Genomic DNA, 24,552 nt, shown 5'->3' on the forward strand with positions numbered 1-24,552 from the left:
TTTTTCTTTCTTTCCTTTTTTTTTATTTTTGTAGACTATTTGCCATAGAGGAAATACATACTTTTCTTTTGTAAACTTTTGTTGTGCCCAAATCTTCAAATTACTGCAAAACGTAGACAACGAAATTTTAGTAATATCTATTATTAAATAAGTAACTTACAAGTCAAGGTTACGATGATGAAAAGGTTCGGTGTGGTTTAACAGACAAACGCGTATTCAGTTTGTTTTTGTTTTAGATAAATAATTTCGTATAAGTAAAAGTTAAATGGAGCAGGATGCTTTAATTATTTTTATGGAACTTTAGTGTTTTTAAGTCAATAAATCATTAATGGTTTAAGAAAGTTATATAAAAACCTCTCCACGTGACAATCGGCAGCTCTAATAACACTTAATAGTTGGCATCATCATATGGGAGACAAAGAATAAGCAAATATAAGAGGTTTGTTATTTGTCTACTTTGTTTTTAAAAATAATTAATAATTTTACAGTCGAGTGAGTCTGTTCGGGTCTTATATGATGGTTGCCTGATGATTTTATTCCTGTAAAGGGATTAGCCCCTCCCCTAGTGGCTCTGTGGCAAGTATGTAGGCTTATAACGCTAGAAACCAGGTTTCGATATCCGTGTTGGGTACAGTACACATAATCAAAGGTATTGCCTTTTATGATAAAAGGCTCCCCATTGGCACAACAGGATCTCTGCATACTTAAAACGCTAAAAATCGGGTTTCGATACCAGTGGTGGGCACAGCACAGCTAGCCCATTGTGTAGCTTTGTGCTTAACTACCAACAAACAGTCTGTCATAAAAGATTGGAAGAATTAAATGAACTGTTTGTATTAAAGTATACAAGAACTAAAAAAAAAAAAAGAATGAAGGTTCTATGTTAGTATATTCTCTCGTAAACTAAGTCTACCGAGTTCCGGAGGCAAGCTGAAACGCCAGAGAAAGAAAAAATAAACATTGTTTATCATAGCGGATTTTCGGCTTTCAACGCCGCTAAGTCAAGGTCATGTGCTTTAGGTTAGTAGTTTGTTAACTTTTAGTGGAGTTGTTTTACAATATTTGATAGAAGTTAGTCAGTAATTATGTAATCACACTACCAGTATGAAATTTCTCTTAGGGGTCGTAATGTACTGAATGCTCTGAATCATAATTTTATTAACGTTTTAGCTATTGACACCGATAAGAAGGTGGCAGTTAAAACCACGATAATGCTACTGACACACATAACAGTAAATTAAACTACAGGCTAGGACGCTCTTATACCGATTGATATAGTTTGCAAGCAGCTACAATTCTAATCAAGAGATCCTTTCTTTTTAAGGTGATCTAGACTAGTTTTATATTTCCGGAAAAAAAAAAGACTGTCACAACGTGTATATGTTGATATTCTTCTCTGCTACTGCAACTAGTATCAGTCGGCGAATGGTCACTAACGTTGTCCATTTTGTGACAAATCAAGTGAAATATCAGGCGAGGTAAATTAAACTGTTGACGTCAGTGTGAATAGCTTTTTTGTAGCAGTGACTGCCACCGGCCGTTTTAAGTAGCAAGTCAGTGACTTTTATTGACACCTTTCTGTTCGGTGCCAGTAGCAAAGGCCATAAAATAATGGAACAACCATATTACTCACACTTATCACATCTTTATAACTAATCACTAATCATTAAGTCTAAGGTGATAATTCAAGAACTTTTTACATATTTTGTTTGCTGCTCAATGAAGTTGCTCTTCATTTAGTTGAGTAGATGACGAGTGATACATTACTAAGACGACTCCTCCTTTAACAGAGGTTCGAGACAACGTAGAGTTTAAAACTTAATGATGTAAATGGGGTATAGGCCGCTCCTACTAATGTTTAAGAGCCGTAACACACCATTCTTTCGTTTGATGGAAAGGTTCTCGGGCTAAACGCGGTATTTAACGTCACTTTCGTTTGCCGTCGGTTCACTTGTTTTGCTACAGGCTTTCCCGTTCAGTTGAGCCCTCATTCGCTGCATTAAAGCACTAAAATTGAAATAGCTGCCAAATTCGAACGGTTCATCCGATTGCTTATTAACATAATTTCCATTTATTGGGGATCTACCTTAGACCCTCTACCAATTTTCTTCGAAATTCGTTAAACAGTTTCTCAGAACAACGTGTAACACCGTACAGACAGATAAATTTTACGAGATTTTGAAAACTCGCTATTTCCCATCATATTTATGCAAAGACTGTCACATTGTGTATTTTTGTCCTCTTGTTCATCGGCAACTAGAAAGTTATATAAAGAAGTCGCTATTTGTGATATGTTTTAATATCCTGAATTTCTATAGTTATTACAAAAGTGAAATGGAAGGATAGCCACATAAGGGACAAGTGTATCTTGCAATGTTATCTAAGAGGAAGATTCTATTTTTGTATATATATATTTATATAGAAGGATAGCGACACGAGGACAGGTGTATCTTGCAATGTTATCCAAGAGGAAGATTCTATTGTTTGTATATATATATATATATATTTGTATAGAAGGATAGCGACACGAGGGACAAGTGTATCTTGCAATGTTATCCAAGAGGAAGATTCTATTTTTTGATATATATATATTTATATAGAAGGATAGCGACACAAGGACAAGTGTATCTTGCAATGTTATCCAAGAGGAAGATTCTATTTTTGTATATATATATATATATATATATTTATATAGAAGGATAGTCACACGAGGATAAGTGTATCTTGCAATGTTATCCAAGAGGAATATTCTATTTTTGTATATATATATATATATATATTTATATAGAAGGATAGCCACACGAGGGACAGGTATATATATATATATATATATTAAGTTAAATATCAATGTTCAGTTAAGTTAGCTGGTAAAAAAAGTTTGAGTAAGGCATTTACCATCAGATGTTAAAGTTCCTAATATCCACACAATTATTTGTTTAAAGACAGCATAATTGGTTTTATTAATATTATTTAATTTAAAATGTAACTTAGGTGCGATATACATTAGAGTTAGGTGTACAACAAAAATTCTGTTTAATAAGACGGTAAATATTTATATATATATTTGTTTTGTTTACCTTACTCTACCGCTTTTTCCGTGTAAAAATCGTGGTCTATTTTGTTTACAGAACCACTGTTTTTAGACTTGTTGAAACTACAAGTGCGCATGTTCAACTTCTGTAGATTTTTGGGTTTTTACTTGTAATAATTATAGGATATCAGACGTAATTCTATCCATTTATGACCGTTTGTAGATTTACTTGGGCTTATTTCTGTAAAAAAGGGCAAAGTTTCTAGACTAATATATAATACAGCTGTTTCTTGGTCAATGAAATACGTGTAGTTATGTCAAAAACATTGGGTATAGCTTAATTGTTAATCGTGTTCATCAGATTGTTCTCCTATTGTTTATTTATGGATATGTTGTTTGTTTGTTTGTTTTTATCCGTCATCTGAGAGGTAATTCCATTTAGTTATATACTATCTTACTAACTTGTCTTGTCCGTCGCAGATGCATATATCATCCCGTGATTTCGCTAGCATGCCACGAGATCTTTTTGATCATGAGCAGTAGACGTCTGTAGGCGGATGTACGTGTTTTTGTCATCGATACTATTATCTCGTATTATGAGTATTTTTTTAAACTTCATATACACTATAATAATTTTACCGAATTTCACACAACTACTAGTGCTTATGTAGTTTTGTCTGCTAAAGCAGTAAATGTAGATTTTGCATAGTATTAAATGACTGTTTATTTTAATCTCCTATGTGTGCTTCACTCAGTCTCAAGGTATGGATGTCGCAGAGTGGTATGTGGAATGCCGGTGAACCACACGTGATTCAAGAAGTTATGATTTACAGTTTATAATTTGGAATTTTCAGACAATATGGAATAACTATGTATTCAGATTTTTCTAATGTTGCACATATAGACAAGTTAATGTTAATCGTCACGTAATGATTTTGTTTTACCAGAGCTATGTCGGACTGTTTTCGTGCACACCGATATTGTTGTCGTAGTTTCTCTAACACAAGGTGGTTGGGCAAGAAAACATGAAGTCGAATAACCATGAGGTGACAAAATAAAAGTTATTGGAACGACTTTTTTTTTGCATGTTACATTACAAATTAACTCGTTGTTAATCATTTTCACAAACCTGGGAATTGCTGGCTTGATCATGGTGGACTTCTATGTGGCTGTTAAAGTTACCCCTGGAAATGTGGCTTTTGTGAATTTATTTATATGTGCCTGTTTTCCATGTTGTGCTAAGTTCTGCTACTCTCTTTACAGACTGGTGTTTGGTACTCTTTATCCAGCTTATGCTTCTTACAAGGCAGTCAGGACAAAAAATGTCAAGGAATATGTAAGTAGCACCACCTAACCAATCAATAATTTTTTTTAAATTCTTAGTATTGCAGTAACATGTACCTTGGATGATTCACTTATACCCTTTGTTCTAAGCTTCTTGAAATGCTTGCACTATACTTAAGGATAGTAATCTTATAAGGTATAGTTATTATGTTTATTTTTAGCAAAATGATATTATGCAGTTAACAATGCACGTTGGTAATGTGTATGCAGAAGTATTGTTAAATTTATATACCATAACTGGTAGAATGATTATTATTGTACAAAACTAATGTTACACATTTGCAAACTTTACTGATGATCCTTGTCCATTTAAGAGTAATCCAAGTATTTATACAGAATGATAATATTTATTTGTGAAACTCTGAGAAGGTTTGTTTGTGAATTTGTTTGACTATAGTACAAATTATGTATTTATGAAGACTGGATCTTGTTTATGAGTAGTATAACACATTTATTACCTTTATTGTGGTGTTTGAGTAATGTTATGCATTTAACAAGGCTTAAGAATTATTAGTGTTAGTAATGTGTATTTAACAAGGCTTCCTGAGAATGTGTGTTGCTAATCTTACACATCCTAAGAGGGTAGGTGATGTTTGTTCAGGAGTAATTTCAAGTATTTAGCAAAAATTTATGATGATAATTTTAAGTAATTTCATTTTTTTAGCAGGAATTTATTATTTTTTTCTGGTTATTGCCTTTACAAATACCAGAATTAAATTGTACTAAACATAAAAAGTAGCTTCAGCAGTCATGAAAGAAATGTTTAATGTCTATCCATTTCAAGTGATACTTTTATACTATTTTCAAGGTTCTTTGAGGGTAAGAATCTTCACATGTCTCTTAAAAGCACTTGTATAATTAAGGTAACTGTGAGCCAGTGTTTACTCATTTATAACTTGGAGATCACCAGTAAGCTTGTTGGATTTGCTGGGAGTAAATCTGTTATTGAAGTAATTAAATACAACACAGCCAAACTCATTAAGCAAAATCAAACACTATACAAATCAAGAAAAGTACCTTTTTTTGTGAAAGCACAAACAGCCCTTTATTTAATGATCACCTAATTAATTCTTTCTTCAATGATCATCAAAACTAGCCATATTTTTTGATTTATATATTAATAAAGTTAACCCTAAAATCTTCTTATTTGATATGTTTTACAACAAATCTAAAACAATACTTCTTGTATCCTTTCAAAAACTTTGAGAATGGCAGTTACATTCAATAATTGTAATCTTCATATCATGCATGTTAAAGATAAGTTGCTGTGTAATTTCGATAGCCTGTGTCTGCTGTTTTTAAGTTAACTGCAATGAGAGAAATTCAAAATGAAAGCTTTTAAAACAAGAAGTGGGAATGTAGATTCAGAAATCTTAACTTCATTCATCATAGTGTTCAAAATATTTTTTTTAGTCTATCCAACTTTTCTGATCTGAAATGAATTATGTTATGCTGCTAGACTTGACCATTAACATATCAGTTACTTATGTGTATTGGCAGAAGTTTATTAAACTTTAATATTATAACAAGCGGCAAATAATATGTAATAACTTCAGTAAATCATTTTAAAAAGTAATACGACACTATCGTTTAAAACTTATTTTACACTTGATCACTGCCACTGCAATTATATTGCAATTTAATTTACATAGTTGTACGTCATCCTTCATCACTGAAGTAGAGTGACTGAGTGGAAACTTTAGTAGATTTTTATTACTTATGGCAGTCACTAAAGTACATTAATTATCATTTAGCTCCTAACATGACTGTGAATGAGAAACTATTTAGTTTAACACGAAAAAAACTTTGTTGTAATGGAAACTATATTTTGTGGTGTCATGATAATAATTTCACTTTAATTCTTATCAACATTTTTAGATTTTTTCACATCAATTTTTATTTCCTGGAGGTGTTCATGTTTGCACTAACATGTGGTCTATTTAAACACTTTGCCAAACCATCATACTTGAGTTTGACAGAGTTGTTTTTTTTTATCCAGAAGCTAATTAACAAACCCATAAATGATGCAATGCTAAAACCTTCTGGAATCACATTGTACATATTGGTAACTGTTCTTTCTGCTTACATTTAGAAACAAAGATTTAAATGTACATCTCAGTAAGTGACATGGAACAGATTTACTTCTGTTATTATTTGATTTTACCAAAGAATGTCACATATTTTAAAGCTGGTGGTTTATTAGTGTGGTAGACTGCTACTGTTCCTCATTTGGTAAGTTTCACATGTGACACCTGCTTATTCTTTCCAAAATCCAAGTGGAAGAAACCATTTTGACTATTGACTAAGGTAGTACTCACTAATACTTTGGAAATTGCACTGTTCTAAATGACCTAAAAATTTCTCAATCAAAATGAAACAGAAAAACATCACGTGTCACTGCAATAATATTTTGCAATAAAGCATTATAGCAGTTATAAGTTCTATAAAGCAGCCCTGTGATGCCTTCCCTCACAACTAAAGAAGCAAATTAGTACTTTTAATTACAACGAAATAAAAAAAAATCCTTTTAGATTTTTGATTGTACCTTTTGGAATATAAAATCAGTGCATAATTAGAAACGATACAGTATCATCAATAATCTAGTTACTACAACTACTAACAGATATCTGATAAAATACATTAATTTTAAAGCAAACAGAATACACCTGAAGCTATGTAACACAGATGAAACCGTTGCTCTTGAATTAACTTTGAAATAACCCACAGAGTAGTTATGTTCTTAAATACACAAAAGATCAAAATAAAAAAAATTAATTAAAATTTACTATAAAAGTTTACTTCTCATAACTGTTTATGGTGTTTATATACATATATATATATATCTGTGTGTGTGTGTGTGTTAAAACTATCCACACAATTGTTTTTATAATTTGTTTCTTGTAAACATTTTAAAATAATAATTTCAGGTGAAGTGGATGATGTACTGGATAGTGTTTGCCTTGTTTACATTTGTTGAAACTTTGTTCGACATTGTGGTGTCATTTTGGTGAGTAGACAAAGATATGTCAACAAATTTTTTTTTCAGGAATACTTATGTGATATTTTTATTTAGATTATCCTTTAACTAAAACTATTCATATAATAATAATCCTAAGAACTTAGAGTGCAAGCAAAGAAGAATGGATAATAAGATGTCAACCACACACTATCTATTATATCCAGTGCTGAAGAGCCCTTTCACTCAATACCAAGACCCATCAGGCTGGCTTGGATATGTCAGATACATTAATTGTTAAGATGCTTTTTATAATACCGAATTTCTTGAAGAACAACTGTAATGGTGTGAGTTTAAATTGTTGAAATGTAATTTTTATCAATTTTGTATAAATCAGGATCAAAATAAGGATTAATATCACTATTATGTATTTATTTTAACAAAGTTATTTATTATTTATTTTTTACTTGAATAAAATTTACTCATCACTCAGAAGAACTAGTGGTTTGTAACATGATTTTCATTACTGATGAGTAATAAAATTCACACAAAATTACTGAGTTAATCTAACATAACCCAAGATAACATCCAAGTTATTTCTTATGATGCTACTACCAATGCACTAGTAGTGCACCCACCCATGCCTTCTGTGTTGAACAAAGCTAATGTACATATACCATGCAGATTACTTTAGAGTTCATTCTGGAAACTTAAAAGGTAGAATTGTAACAATGACTTGTCTAGTGTGGAAGTAACTAGCAAAAAAATGTGCTCATACAATCCTATTCTATCAACTAAATATAATTGTCCATCCTCAGTAATACTTTTTAGTATGTAAAACAATATGTTTCAACGGTGTCCCTCAAATCTTCCACTATATCTCACCTCAATTTTTATACATGGGGACTCAGATCCCTTAAACTGTAGAACCTATTGTTCATGTGATTTGATAATATAAACAGTATCTCAATCACTGTTGTGTCTATTGTATCCTAGCCAGCCTGATGAACCTTGTTGTTGGGTGAAAGGCCTCAACAGCACTTAATATGGCAAATATAGTGTGGTTGACATATTCTTAGACATTCTTCTTTGCTTTCATTCTCAATTTCTTATAATTACTAATGTAGTCTTCTCTAATTGATGCTGGTTGTTCTTATAATTTATTTAATTTCTTTTATGCATATACTTACAATAATAAGCCATAACTAAAACAAAGAAATACAAAAAATAGTCATGTACCTGGCCACAGTCAGTGTGACTAACACCTTAGTTATTCTATGGAGGCTTGCCAATACAATAGACATATTTTTTAGTCTTGTTTTGGATTTAGTGGAATTCCATGCTAGTCTCCTTCTGATTGGTCAAAGGTGAATTGAATGAAATCATGTCTATTACTTAAAACATAAAGCATAGAAATAAACTCATGGTAAAATATAGGCCTACTTGTAGAAATTTACACTTGACAGGTCAAAGTGGCAGGCATGCCACTGAGTCTGCAATGTACTGTTTTCAAAGGACACCTACTTTAAAAACATGGTATTTCTGCGATCCTACATTCTTGGCTCAGCACTGGCTTATAAAGATAACAGTTCCAAGAAAATGTTTAATTACGTTTAAAGTATTCAAAGGCAACCAATGTCACTGGCTTTAAATACTCTATTAGAGTGTAATGTTCTGACTATCCTTTTGTAGCTGAAATCAGCATGTTAGTTGATTTCTTTTAGCAACCTAACCAAGATAACTTTATCCAGCCACTTAGAATGTCAGCTTATATGCAGTTATTCTCTTGTGAGATTGTTTTGTTTCTTTGTATTAGTGTTAACTTCTGACCAAAGCTAAAGATTAACTCATTAATAAATACAGCTAGTCAGGCGTGAAATTCTCAAAAAAAGTAGAGGTACTCAGCTGGGTGAAGTGGTCCTATTTTTGGAAAAGAAAAGAAATCTACATATAAACATAAAAAAACAACAAAGCAGCTTAAATAAGCCCCAGTACTAGTACCATCTTAAAAAATAAGTTCTGGTACTCAGTACCGGTGAGTACCAGCAGAATTTTACCCCTGTAGCTAGTTAAACATAATGATCTTATGTTCTTACTTAAAGAGATTTGTATGTATTGTTTCATCAGTTGGGTATCCTGACTGTTAGCAATAATTTTGTCTGTAATCCCAATAATGTCTCATGAGGTTTGGTCAGCCTAGGAGATTTAGGTTAATCCTAAATCCAAATACTAAGCTAACAATGGAAAATAATCTTTATTATAATGATAAATTAAATTAAATGTAATAGAAATAGATTTTGTAAGTATTTAACCAATATTATTAATGAAAGTAACATTAAAGAAATGATAGAGTATACCTTACTTACCAAACACCTAAACACTAGGTGTTTGCTTTATGTACTAGCATGGATTTTAAGTTCCTTGAAGAATATGATTAGTTAAAAAATGGTCATTCCATTCAGTTGAGCTACTACCTTAAAATACTATCTCTTTGTTCTCATGCATCATTTTTTTAGGAAGCTTCAGTTTTAAAAGATAATACCTAGCTTGTGTAGTTTTAAAGAATAGTGTCGATAATCAGAAAGTGAGGTGGTATGTTGATTTTCCAGATAGAATGAAACCTATTCCATTGTAGCAAACAGTATCTCTGAACTTTCATATTACCTAAACCCAATGTTTGCGTAATTTTTTTCCTCATCAAAACATGTAATTAAAAAGTTATTGTGTCCTTAAAAAGAAAAAGAGTATAATTTTTCTACTTGTTGATGAACTCTTATGTAATTCATAATTTTCTGTGTTGGAATTTTTTCTAGGCTTCCTTTTTACTATGAGATGAAAATACTGTTTGTGTTGTGGCTTTTGTCCCCAGCAACAAAAGGATCCAGTATTCTGTACAGGAAATTTGTTCATCCTCAGTTTATGAAAAGAGAAAAGGTGGGTATATTTACTACCCATTGTCAAGGTATATTTTTTATTACAGAGAGGAATACTTGACTGTAAAAAAAATGTATGATATCAAATTTAGAGCTGGGCAATGAGTAGAATTTGCTAATTGATTAATTACTGGGCTCATTAATCAATTACATTCAGTTGATTTTTCTGACATGAGACTAATTTTCCTGTTTTCAGTTTGTTTTTTAAAGACATTTTTTGCATTACCCTTCATTTAATATGATGGACATTTTCAGGTACAATAATTAATACCTTAACTGTTGTACATGAAAATGTATCATATGTGCAATGTAGTACAAAATTTGTAACAAGCTAAGATATGATTAATACCATTCCATGGGTTTTCTGTACAAGTTCCACAAGACTACATTAATGAAACTATTGAATTTTTGTTGATGACACAAAAATAACTTTGTGATGTTTTCAAACAAATTTTTGTATAAAGTTAATAAACTTTATTATCCTAAAAAAACTCACAAATAAATGATTTAAAAAACTATTAATTTCAACCATAGGTCTGCATCAGGTGTTAGTTAATTGAGCACATCTTTCATTGTTGGAAATAAAATTTTTAAATACATGTTCAAAAACACTCAAGATCTGACCAGTAATACTGATTTTCACTCACTAAACCTAGCTAAGCTTACCTGATGTCTTAGAAAAACAAAAAAGTATTGTAAGATTAAAACAGATATAAAACATTTTTGAGGAATGAAATGAACATCTAAAGAAACTTTATAAAAAAAAATTCCCATATCTGTGGTTTGTTCTCAAGTCTTCTGAACTTCCCATTAGATTATGTTATTCATCTCTGCAGGAGATCCATCTAGTCACTTTTCCACGAAACCATAGATTACTTTTCACACCATTTTATTTACTCTATATTGATGCAAATATCTTATGATCTGCTATATTCAGTCATATTTAAATATTGCCTATAGCTGTTTCAAAGTTGTACTTCATTAATAATTATTCAGATCACATGGTAATATCATGAAAAGGTAGGAAAGAAGTATATATAGTGATAATATCACTAACAAAGAAGGAAAATTGTGTGAAAAATAAAATATGGATAATTATATTCTTAAAGGATGATAGTTTCTTAGCAAATATAAGCCTATACTTTGTGATGGGCAGAAAAAATGTACACGTGTTTGCAGGCAATATGCTTCAGAATCATGCAGAAATGAAACTTGGAACATTTTTATACTTTTCTTTGCAAATTATACTAAGTAAATGTGTGAAATTTAAAAAATATCAATTTTAAATAATTTTCAGTTAAAAATTGCTGTGTATAACATTATATCCTGTTGTATGCCTTTTTTTTTGGAATACCAGGCATTTGAAATACTCAGTTTTTAAAATGTATGTGTGACTCTTATAATAACCATTGAATGTTTTTAAACTAAATTTAATTTTTTGTTTGGTAAATTTACAATGAAATAAAAATACTACATGATATAACCACTAATCTGAGAGCCAGGTTTAACACGTACTTGCTGTACACACTACACATATTCTATGACCCAAGGTTTATCAACATTTCTTTTTTATTATCTCAATTTCTCAATGTAAGTATTTTTTTAAACTTAATGCTGTTATGTGTCCTTGTATAATACATGTGGTTGGCAAAGTTCAATGGCTCTAACTAATTTCTATTTGCTTTTTTCCCTTTTTATTCAAAATATTGTGATCATTTTTGCATTTGAGAAAAAGTAGTCATATTTTCATTTAATTTATAACTGAGAAAAGTTATTACTATGAAATAAAAGGTTATTTTTCATGAATTCCATAATCAGAAACTGATCAAAGTCTTAGCAGACTGTTTTGGTTAAGCAAATTGTCACTTTAAAGGCTAAAATTTCTGGAAGAGTTGATGTTGTAGTTAAAGTGAGATTGCCTTGATTATATTGAAATAGCCAGAGTAAAACATACTCTTTAAAGTACATATTTAATATATTGATATAGGTTCATAATGTGAGCAACCATGTTCCAGGTTATTAGTGAATCAGTTAAAAACATGTTTTTTTGTTTACTTAAGACTGACACATTTGAAGATTGTTACTGAAATTACAACCATAAGATTGTAAGAAAAAAATCTTGCTCTTGTGTATAAATATAAATATTATTTTCATGTTTGTCAGACATTCATTGTAAAATATGAGGATAAAAGAAAGCCCCATAAATCAGTTACATTAGATTAATCAATTAGTACAGTGTTCTTCAAACTGTGGTATATACAGTAATAAAAAAAAGTTGGCAGAGGGTACTGCCAGACAGTTGCCTTTATGTTAGTAAGCAGTTCAAAAAAGATGAAAAAAGTTGGTGGATGACAATAGGTGCTACTTGCCAGTTGCCTTCCCTTTAGTCAGCAGTTGAGGAAGGAAAAATAAAAAAGCTGTTAGTGGATGCTGCCACAGTGTTCTTATTTCTAGTCACCAGTTCAAAATTAGTCATTAGCAGATAGCCTTAGAAGATTTGTTATAACAAATACTGGGCAATGGTAATCAAACCTGAGACCATCAAATCATGACCCCTCCCTTTTGAATCACCAAAACTGAACAAATGGAAGTAAAAATGACCTCAACTTATAAAGCTAAAATTAAGAAGACCACAGATAACACATTATGTAGCTATGTGCTTAACAACAAACAAACATAATAACAATATTTGGAATACTTGGAATAATCAAAACTAGTAACAACTGGAAGCACTAATTTCAATTAGTTGATTAATTTTGTGACAATCTGTTTATTTGTAATTTTGATCAATCGATTGTTAGAATAATCAAAATTTTCATAAATTGATTAACTTACCCATCTCTAGAGCTAAATACACATTAAACTGTTTTTGCTTTATTCAGGTCAGGAATTTCACCTTTTTCTAAATTGTCAAGTTTTCTTCAGGTTATTTTTCAGCTTTAATACATATATATTGATTATAACCTGAGAAAGAGAATTTTATGTATATATCTTTGCCAGGAAATAGATGAATGTCTAGCTACAGCCCGAGACCGAGGCTATGCATCTTTGGTTCATCTTAGTAGCAGAGGTCTCAGTTATGCTTCAGCTGTGATAATGCAGACTGCTATGAGGGTGAGGTCTTGTAATTATTTTTAAGTTTACTTATTTATGCTGTTGCTTAGCTAAAAAACATGGTTTTAACCTTAGTATAAGTTGACAAGAAAACATATGTATATGGTTTCTTTACATGAACACTTTAGTTTTCATAATCTATGTTATCAGCCTATGTTATGAGTGTTTCAAAGAAAATTAGAACAAATTTTGATATATTTTATAAACAAACTGTATTACTGAATTTTTGAATATTTTGTAATTTTAAACTTAATTTAAACCAATTTTTCTATCTTTTAATTTTTGTAATTCAATTTTTGGTATCCAGTTTAGTAACCATGACTGAAATATTTCTAAGAACATTAATGTATGATACAGTGAGATTTACAATAGTAAAATGGTGCTAACAAAAATATGTTTTTTCCATTAACATAGGATTGCAATATATTTTGTACTTTGCATATTTGGTCTGTTAATAATAATTGAGAAGGTGGATTTTGTTTTCAGTACCATATAATAAAATGGATAAAATCGAGTTGATTATAAAGTCTATCAACCACTATAGTGTGGGTATAGTATATTGATAGAAAGTTGGGTCAAGTCACAAAACTATACTGACAAGATAGCTTGGAACAAGGTCTCCAATAATATTTTTTTAAATAACACTGTGAAGATGATGATTGATTACAGGATTTTTTACTTGGACTTCATAAAAAAAAAGATCTAGAATGTAAGCAGATTTCACTCTTAGAACTAATCACAGTGTTTTATGGTATTAAAAACAAATGCCATTTTTTATGACTATGAGATATTAACAGCAGATTTCACTATTTTAGAATTACATTAAATTACTTAATAAAACAACAGCAGATGTAATCTGTTAACCTTCTTTATTTTGATTGTTATAAAGATTGTTTTGTGAATTTATAGAGTCAGAGTGTGACTCAGACTGATTAGTCTGAGTTAAAGTTGGTTTTCATGTGAACATTAAACATTTTTTTCATCTTGTAGTGTTAAAATTTTATTTACATAAACTCTAGAACCTTCTAAATGAATATCAAAGGATTTTTTTCAGTGAAACTTCATATTTTACCTCTTATTTTCTCTACTCTAAAACTCAGTCTCGTAATTGTTTACATCAGTTTCTATTTAATTTTATTGTTTTATTGCTTTTTGGACCATGTCTAAACTACCATATTCATATAACAAGCTAAAAAATCACCCAGTGAGCACATAGCTGAAGTTATGATAATATATTACATAATCCAAGAGCTTCTTGCAGAGAAATGTTTTATTTACTTTTTTTTCATTTATTTTTCTTACCTAACAAATTTCTAAGTTTTACATTTTAATTATCTTTATAACAATAAATAAAATATATACATAAAAACAAGAAAGTTAGTATTTGCTTGCAAGTCTTATCCTTTTTGTACAGTCATAGACTTGAAATGTCAATAAAAGTTAACCCTAATTTTTACTAGGGTTGTTTTTAGTAATTTACTGAATTTTTATTTCAACTGTTCAACTTAGAATATAAAATAATAACACACAAAGCATACAATGTTCTATAACTATTATAGTCTAACTGGCTTTCTAACTAAGTTATAAGAGTGTTAAATTCATTACCTTAGCTGCTCGAGCTGAACTCAGTGACACTGACTTTGGATCTTTATGCCAAGTAATTCAAAAGCTGTCTTGAGAACAAGCTAGCATTATACATAAATCAGTAAATTGAACTTTTTGGTGTATATCTCTGTAAGCAAAGATAATTGGAGGCTATAAAGTTAGATGATATCTTAGCATTATATGTAATATAAGTTTGTAATTTGCATTGTTAAAACTCATAAGTTCAAAAAGGATAGAAATCAAGAAATTAAAACTTATATAATACTAAAATTTGATGTATAACTATGTCTTGATGCAACATTTATTGACATACATTGATAATAAAGTAGTTTAGTTGAACTTGAATGTAACTCTGTAAAAAGTTTGTGACATTTGCACTTTTACCTACCCATATCCAGAGTGTTAGAAACAAACAGTACCTCCAGTGATATAGCCAAATGTGAGGGGTCAGACCTAATATTGGAGAAGGAATGTTGAATATAATTCTAAATTTACTACTTGTATCTACACAAAATAGGGCATAATTTTAGGAAAATGTACAAGTCTGTTGAACACAAAAAAACCAATGGTTAAAAAATTATTTTTAATCAAGATGTGTCTGTGACTTAATGACATCAGTCTGACTGAGACTGACAAGCCAGAGTACAAGATTATGTTAACATGTAGAATACAAATACTTTTGTTTATTGTACAGTTTATGTATTGTATTTGCATAGTCTTTAGAACCTCCAAAATGCATATCTGCAGTTTTTTTCAGTACCCCTATATATTGAATCTGGTATTTACTCTACTATGAAGTGTCACTTAATGAGCAGTGTAGGGTAAAATTAGTTGTTGGTAACTCTTGACATCCAATACGTAATATCATGTTAAATGGCGCTCTATAAGAAGTTGCATGTGCACTTTGACCCCATCCTGTGTATGTAGGGTTAACAATTTTACTTGCTTTATGACTATTGTACTATATTATATCTTATTTTGTAGGACAAATGGCAGTGTTTTTAGGTTATAATGGTGCATGCCACATTTTAGGATTTAGTGTGATAATAGCATACGTAGTTTTTAGGATTACACACAATTATTATTAACAGAATTTATCACTGTTTTTTAAAGGATTATGTATGATAATTTTCAACTTTACAATCGTTATTATAAGGTTGTAAGGAAGATGTCACCAGTTAGGAGTAAGTACATATAAAATTCTATGACTTGAAATAGTTTAAAATTTGAATATGGCTTTCTTTCTTGTAACTTCAAGCCTCCTAGTGCTGGAGTTGTCCATTTGTGCTGTCTCAGTTATGTGAAAGTACATCTTAATCTTTCACAATACAATCTATATTTGTTAATATCTTTGTTGCTATTGTTTTTTTTTATTTTTTTTTTAGGGACAGATGTCAATAGTCAACCATATACGTAAAAGTTACAGTATGACTGCATTAGATAAGGAATTTCCACCTGAAGTTAGTGAAGCTCAGTTAGGTAGGTCAATTATTTGGTTTTAATTATTCTCTAGGATACAACTAGTATAAAGTTTAATGAGACTATTTAGTGATGAAAAATATTTGTACTGCAATTAAAAACATGGAGGGAAGAAATTGGAATTTTAATGGCTTTGCATCTTACGTTCAATTCGGTATATTTTTATTAAGTTATTACACTTACCTTGTTGTTTTACAAGTGTGAACAGATATTTAGCTTGGCCACATAAATGGCTTCTTAAATATCTTTTCATGGAAGAAAAATGTAAGGAGTTGTAAATTTGTATTTTTATATTTATATATATAAACATCTGTTGTATGGAAGTTGATCTTATTAATTAAAAATATAGTAATCAAACTAGAAGTTCTATATAAAAATTGTTTTATTCATTCATTTGATCAGGAAAAATGTGGAAAAATTAGTTCAGGATATTCTAAAGGATCAAACTTGATTGAGGGTAAGGATTATGCAGGTTATGCTTAAGATTAAAGAATAAATGTTTTGTACTAGTTTATAGTTTTATATGATATTTTTTAATAGTATTAGCTAGTAAGAGATAGACTATTTAATTGCTATCTACTCCACTCTGTTTATGCAATTAGATGGTGTTGATAGAAGATTAGAGTCATCTCCATTACAACATAGATGGCATTCTGATGCAACTATACCTGAAAATGAGGACCAATCTACAAATTTCCAGGAGACTGCGATTAGTCGAAGTCGCTCAAAAAGTCATCAGGGAAGGTCTGTTATTACTACCCATATTTCATGAAAAGGATAAAAATGGAAATAGAAATTAATTTACACTTGCAAAGAGAAGCAGAAATATTTGCAAATTAGTATTTTTATTTTAACAGTACTTCTTTAAATACAGGATTTCTAGAATAATACCAGTTAATCCTAATCACAGACACTGAAATATACAAGTCCACTTGTTTTAGGCCTAACATTAGTTAAGTCTTTATTAAGTATGGTTTATATTTGACAAAGAGATAAATTAACACTGTAACTTGTGTATGTTTTTTGCTTTAGTTTAGTTAAGACTAAACTTTATCATACTTCATACTATTAATAAATAAACTTATAATGTTATTCTCTGATCTAACATTAGATCTTTTTGAAAACTTTGATAAGCTTTTAATATGTTGTTGTACAAAACGTCTACTGAAGTGAAGTTACATCCACATTTTGTTTACATTTGTTGAAATAAAGCACACGTGAGCATTTAGATAGTAAGTCATGCACAAATTTTCAAGACAGGTAAAAACTGAGTATTATTATAATAGATGTATCAATTCTGTAAGTGAGGGCCAAGTGTGGCTTAGTTGTTAGCATTCCAAATTATGGACCTGCAGTTCCATTGTTCTCATCCTGTTACTGCAAAAAACAATAACATTGTTCTCTATGCTTTGGGGCTTTGAGTAGGTTATTAGGGTGACAGTAAAATCCTACTGTTTGATCAGGTAAGAGTAGCCCAAAAGTTGATGATGGATGCTGTCGATTCACTGCCCTCTCTCTAGCCTATCATTAAAAATTAGGGATGGCTAGTACAGATAGCCTGGAGTAGCTTTGCACAAATGTCCTATAAAGAAACTGTAAGGGAACTATGACAATTTAACCTATTAGATTATCACCTATGTTCATATTTTTAGTAACTTATAAATAACTCTGACTTTTATGTACTTTTATTGCATTATTTTGTAAGTAAAAAAAAAGATATATAACACTTAAATATATATACCCAAAAAGAATTGGAATACTGGAATTTTTTTACTAGTCTTGCATTTTTAATAACTGTATTATGCAAAAATCTAGAAGCTATTTTGTAAATAGAACTTTTTATTATAACTCTAAGCAAAATATTGTTAATGGCAATAAGTTGTATTTAAATGAAATGTTTCAAACTGGAAAAAAATTCATCTACCTATTCTTACATAAAAAGTAATTAAAAAGAAAGAACTGAGTAAGTGTTCTTATATCATTCATTCTTAATTCAGTGGTATTATACAAGGATTAAATGTATAACTGAATACCTTAAACATGATCATGGTGAATCACAAAAGAGAAAGAAAACTAATATATTTATATATATATATATATATATATACATGTATATAGAAATTCAGATTAATTAGAAATATACATAGCATCTTTTGTAGCTAGCTAATTTCCTAGCATTACACATGTCATAATTTTCAGTGTAAAAAATAAGTAACCATGATCATGCAACACTTTTCTGTAGTACATATTGGTAATGTGTTGAACATATATGTTCTACATTCTAATGAGAACACAAAAATCATTGCAAGCAAAGACAGAAGTGACATTCCTTTTATCTTATTTTTAATCAATTATATCAAGATGCTTCATAATTTAGTGTTGTTATCCCATATTTTTGAAGCGATTCAAGTTGCATGCTGTAGTATGTTATACAGTTGAGTATGGTATGTTGAAATCTGGGACACTGAGAATTTTTTTGTGATATTAGAGGATCGAGATAGCCAATCTAGAACGTTGAAATTGGTTTGATCTGTAATAAATGTAGTGCATTTGTTGAATATACAAGACGGTTGAGTTTGAGAGTTATTATTGTGACAATTTTTGCTATGTAACTTAGTACGGGTTATATGTTGTGTATGCAATTTAATTGTTTTACTAGGCTTTTGTAATATTGTTGACATGATCTTACAGAAAGCTTCTAAGTTCTCATTCTGTGTAATGTTGTTACTAGAGGGTTAGATATCTCTAGAATTTTCTGTCATATGTTATAAATACATGCAGACACAGAAAGTGAAAGTTAGTGAAAGTGAAATTAGTCTGTATGATTGTCAGTTTAGCAGTAATGGATGATTTAGAAAGTGAGAGTTTCACAGTTTGTATTGTAATAATAGAGATAAAGAATAATAATTTTTCTTGTCAAAGGGTGTTCTAAAGTAATTGAACCTGTTTATGTAGAGTTTGATGAAAAGGAGACAATTATTTAATGCTCTGGATACAACTCTGGTAACCAAAAGTTATAGTGGTGATTTTGAAGCAAGTTTCACAGCTTGTATTGTCACAACAGAGGTAGAGAAGAATAATTCATCTTGTCAGTTGGGTTCTAAAGTAATTGAACTAACTTGTGTGGACTTTTGACAAAAAAAAGAATTATTTAATACTCTGGATAATGTAGGTGAATTTATCACTAACTGCATTGTGGTAACAAAGGAGAGAAGAAATATATTGTCTTGTCAGTTGGGTTCTAAAGTAATTAAACCAGCCTGTGTGGACATTTGATGAAAAAAAAAGAATTATTTAAAGCTCCAGATTTAACTGTGGTAAGCAATAGTGTATCAAATTTTTATACGTTTAACGTATTTTGAATATATATTATTTTAAAACAAACGGATTGTGTGCTGTCCATTTATTGTTGAAATTTATTGCTAACAATCACAATCATGCTATATAACCATGTTGACTGATATCGATAAATGGATAGAGAGAGGTAAGCGACTTGGGCTTAAAGATGGTTAAAACAAGGACTAGAGAGTGAAGAGTGGCAACAGAAGAGAGAGAGGAGGAGAGACAGAGAAGAGAGGAAGAAAGACAAAAAGAAGAAAAGGAGAGACTGGAAATAGAGAGAGAGAGAATAAGAGCACAAATGGATAAAGAAGAGAAGGATACAGAGGAGAGGCTGGAAATTGAGATCACCAAGCTCATCCAACAGAAAGAGGAAGGACCCAAGAATGACAATGGGGTCAGGGCCAGCCAACCCAACCTGTCCAAATATGATGAACAGAAAGACAACATGGATGCTTTCTTGGAGAGATATGAAAGATTCACCCAAAGTCAGAACTGGAAGAAAGGTGACTGGGCAGTCTGTATCAGCCCACTTCTCACAGGAAAAGGCCTACAAGTGTATGCAGGTATGACATCACAAGATGCCATGGACTATGACAAGTTAAAAGTGGCCTTGCTGAAACACTATGAACTTACCAGAGAAGTTGAACCTGACACTGGAGAAATTGTATTTCAGTTTGTTGTATGTCTACGGTAATAATTCACAAGATGGACTGACATGGCCATGTGTGAAAATAGTTTTGAATGACTGGCAGATCTACTAATACATGAACAGCTTATGATCATGTGTTCAACTGACATGTCACTATTCCTAAAGGAGAGAGCACCAAAAGATGTGGACAAAATGATAAATCTGGCAGAACAGTGTATGTAAGCTCATAGAGGGAGTATAACTGGCAAATCCAAGAATAACCAGTTAAAGTTGAAACCAGTGGTGGCTGACCAGAAGCAGGATGCCACAAAAGGTGACAAGATGTTAACACAGAAAAGGGACAAGAGATGCTATGCTTGTTAAAAAATGGGGCACATTGCAAGGGAGTGGAAGTCTGTCACTATCAAGCAGCAGCAGAAATCTCAACATAAAACTGCTGACAAGAACTCAACAGATAAAAGAGAGAAGAGTTGCTATACCTGTTATAAAATGTGGCACATTTTGAGTGAGTACAAATCCATTACCAAAAAGCAACAGCAGAAATATCAACGTAAAGCAGCTGGAGCTACCTACAAAGATGGTGTGGACAAGAAACAAGAAAGTGTGACTATTACCATGGATACTGCTACCAGAAGAAACAGAACAGTGACAACTTGTCAGATTCACCACAAGAAGGAAGTGCTATTTCTGTGATTAAACAATGCATAACTGATGGTCAACTCAAGTTAGCGAATAGGTTAACAGTGCCAGTGGTGATTAGAGCATGTGACAAACATCAAATAGTGTCAGCAAATCACAACATGTCAGTAGGTGAAGGCTATGTTGGGGACAAGAAAGTGAAAGTCCTCATAGATGCTGGGTGCAGCAGCGAGAAACAGTCTAGTATTTAATGATCTGATGATGGGCAAGGTATATCTTTGTGTACTGATTGATGGAACAGTAAGAAAGTTTCTCATAGTTGAAATAAAGGTGGATACTCCATACTACATGGGAGACTTTGAAGCCATGTGTATGAAGGCACCAATCTATGACTTGGTGATTGAAAATATACCAGGCAGTAGAGGTTTGGAGGAACTGGACAGAAAGGAGACTGATGAGGCATCTGCAGTCACCACAATAGCTCAAGAAAAGAAAAGCAAGCAAGACATCAAGCCCCTGCAAGTCTTGAAAGGTGACATCCCAAATGTAGGTCTACAGGAATTGAAGGAAGAGCAGAAGAAAGACCCTTCACTGCAGAAATGTTGGGACAGTGCCCGGGAGAAAGTTGAGCACAAGACAAAGGGGAAAGAAACTTACAAAATAAGAGCTGGAAAGGAGTACTGTACCAGATCTATCAAAGCAGTTCTACTGGGGAAGCTAAACACATCAAAGGCAGTCAAAAGCACTTCTATGAAAAGAAGGCCAAGGATTAATGTTTCAAGGTTGGACATAAGGTCTTAGTTCTGCTACCTACTGACAACAACACACTCATCCTGCAGTGGAAAGGACCTTTTGAAATACAGGAAGTTATTCACAAAATGGACTATAAAGTGAAAGTGGATGAGAAGATCAAGATCTGTTGAAGAGGTGCTTTGAGAGGGAAAAAGACCTAACAGGTGCAGCTATTGAGGCACAGATGGACATGGCTGTCATAGAAGTAGAACCAGTAGACAGTGATTTGTTATAGAAGACCTACTAGACCTAAGACCACTGGGTGTAAATGAGACGTACAAGGACGTCAACATAAGTGAAGAATTGACTGGCAAGCAGAAGAAAGACCTACAGGAGTGACTTTGCCAGTACACAGATGTCTTCATAGATGGACTGGGCAGCACAAGATTAAGACAACGATCAGGGATCCAGTCAAGTTGAAGCCCTTTCAGATGCCTTTTATGGTGAGGGACCAATAAGGGAACTGCAAATGTTGGTACAAACTATTTGAGTGTAAAAATTATTGTAAATATTTTTCTTGAAGAGGGGCTTATTGTTGGATATACAAGACAGTTTAGTTTAAGAGTTATTACTTAGCTTATTTAGTGATTTAATATTTAATGATCATTTAGTTTTCATAACAAGAGTGTTAAAAGTTAATTATTTTAAAAGCAATAGTTCTGACAAGTTTCATTACATAACTCTGTACGAGTCTTGCGTTGTGTATATAGTTTTATTGTTGAACTAGTATTTTGTAATATTGTTGACATCATCTTACTAAAAGCTTATAAGTTTTTCTCCTTATGCAAAATGTTGTTTCTAGAGGGCTAAATATTTCTAGGTTTTTCTGTTGTGTGTTATAAATATGTATAGATACAGAGAGTGAAATTAAAGTTAGATTGCATGATTGTCAGTTTAGCTGTAATGGGCAATTTATAAAGTAAGAGTCTCACAGTTTATATTGTAATAACAGAGATAAAGAATAATAATTTGTCTTGTCAAAGGGTGTTCTAAAGTAATTGAACCTGTTTATGTAGACTTTGATGAAAAGGAGACAATTATTCAAAGCTCTGGATACAACTGTGGTAACCAACAGTTATAGTGAGGATTTTGAAGTGAGTTTCACAGTTTGTATTGTTACAACAGAGGTACAGAAGAGTAATTTGTTTTGTGAATTGGGTTCTAAAGTAATTGAACCAACCTATGTGGACTTTTGACAAAAACGAAAATTATTTAAAGCTCTGGATACAAATTTGATAACCTACAGGGTAATGCAGGTGAATTTATCACTGATTGCATTGTGATAACATAGGAGAGAAGAAATATATCATCTTGTCAGTTGAGTTCTAAAGTAATTAAACCAGCCTGTTGGACATTTGATGAAAAAAAAGAGGATTATTTAAAGCTCTAGGTTTAACTGTGGTAAACAATAGTGTAACAAATTTGTGTACATTCGTTTGACTTGTTTTGAATACATATTATTTTAAAACAAGTGTACACCTACTGTAAAGAAACCTCGCCCGTACCTATAAAACTTCACAATATTTGAAAATAGTCATTACATTCATATGCAGCTTATAGTATAACTGCTGGGGTAATATAAAGCAGTCTTCATGAAAACAATTTTCTAGTAATTCAACCAAATTTATTAATTACAAACAGCATAAATACAATATTGATTAAAGTTTAATACAAGTTTATTAGAATTTAAGGCACATGTTAACATGCAACTTTCATTCTCATGATTTTGATCTAAATGGCGCACTGTTTTCAAGCACCTCCAGTTTACCATATGTCACAGAATTTAGTATTTTCCAATCTATTTGTCATATTTAACATCAATATACAGTTAAGCTATTGAATAGAAAATCTCTAATTCGACAAATATGTACCATTTGTAAAATACTACAAAAATAACGTGTTCATTATCTCAGGTGAACACTGAGCTGCTCATTGAGTATGTATGAAGCTCCAGATAATACAGTTAATTATCAGAGATGGAATGATAGATAAATACTATCATTGGAAGTGCATAATGTTTAAAATATAAGAAACTAACAGTCTAAAAAAATAATTGTGACAAGGTTAAATGTTTTTACAAATTTGTGATTTGCATTTTTCTTTGTATAGTGGAAACTAATTTGTAGCAAATTAGTAGACTGTGTTAGGAAGGTCCAATTTTAAGAGTAGTAGTGACATCCCTGGGGGTATTTCAGGAGTGTGAAGTTTCATTCACCTGTTGTTTTTTTTTATATGAAGCATTGAATACAAGATTTCAATAAAGTTTTCATTATTGTTATGCTCAGTCTAATATTATAAAACAAAGTGTCACTTTGTGCTACTTAGTAGGTAGAAATGATAAAGCATGAATGTATTGCCTTCTAATCTTGATAAAGAATTCATAAAATTTTAAAGGGGCAATAAGGAGCTTATTAGCCCATCAAGGATGTCCCTTCCAGCTCCCAACAATAACCACCCCTTACTACCCATGTATTCATCCAGTCTTTTCTTGAACTCAGTTAAATTTTCTGCCTCCACCATCCTTGAAGGCAGCTCATTCCAAAAGCCAACCACCCTGTTTGAAAAGGATTTGATTGAGGTATTTAAGATTATTCATAATATAGATCCATCAAACGGTTTTTTGTTTATCAATGGCAACAATAGGACAAAGGGGCACAAGTTCACGTTT

The 24,552-nt window shown here is 31.4% G+C and overlaps 1 protein-coding gene across 5 annotated transcripts in view; it reads left to right on the forward strand.

Annotated features, from left to right (window-relative positions):
- Positions 1-24,552, forward strand: part of LOC106472295 (receptor expression-enhancing protein 1-like) — a 47,232-nt gene that overhangs the window by 17,942 nt on the left and 4,738 nt on the right. For 4 of the 5 annotated variants that reach the window (XM_013932928.2, XM_022400895.1, XM_022400893.1 and 1 more), the window contains exons 2-7: positions 4,295-4,367; positions 7,303-7,382; positions 10,145-10,265; positions 13,265-13,378; positions 16,369-16,462; positions 17,065-17,206. In XM_013932928.2, coding sequence (XP_013788382.1) covers positions 4,295-4,367; positions 7,303-7,382; positions 10,145-10,265; positions 13,265-13,378; positions 16,369-16,462; positions 17,065-17,206 — 624 coding nt within the window. Of the gene's footprint in view, positions 1-3,718; positions 4,078-4,294; positions 4,368-7,302; positions 7,383-10,144; positions 10,266-13,264; positions 13,379-16,368; positions 16,463-17,064; positions 17,207-24,552 lie in introns of those variants that run through there. The other variant, XM_022400894.1, reaches the window with a different exon arrangement.

Source organism: Limulus polyphemus, unplaced genomic scaffold, assembly GCF_000517525.1.
Source record: "Limulus polyphemus unplaced genomic scaffold, Limulus_polyphemus-2.1.2 Scaffold5225, whole genome shotgun sequence".
In the NCBI taxonomy this organism is placed as follows: Eukaryota; Metazoa; Arthropoda; class Merostomata; order Xiphosura; family Limulidae; genus Limulus; species Limulus polyphemus.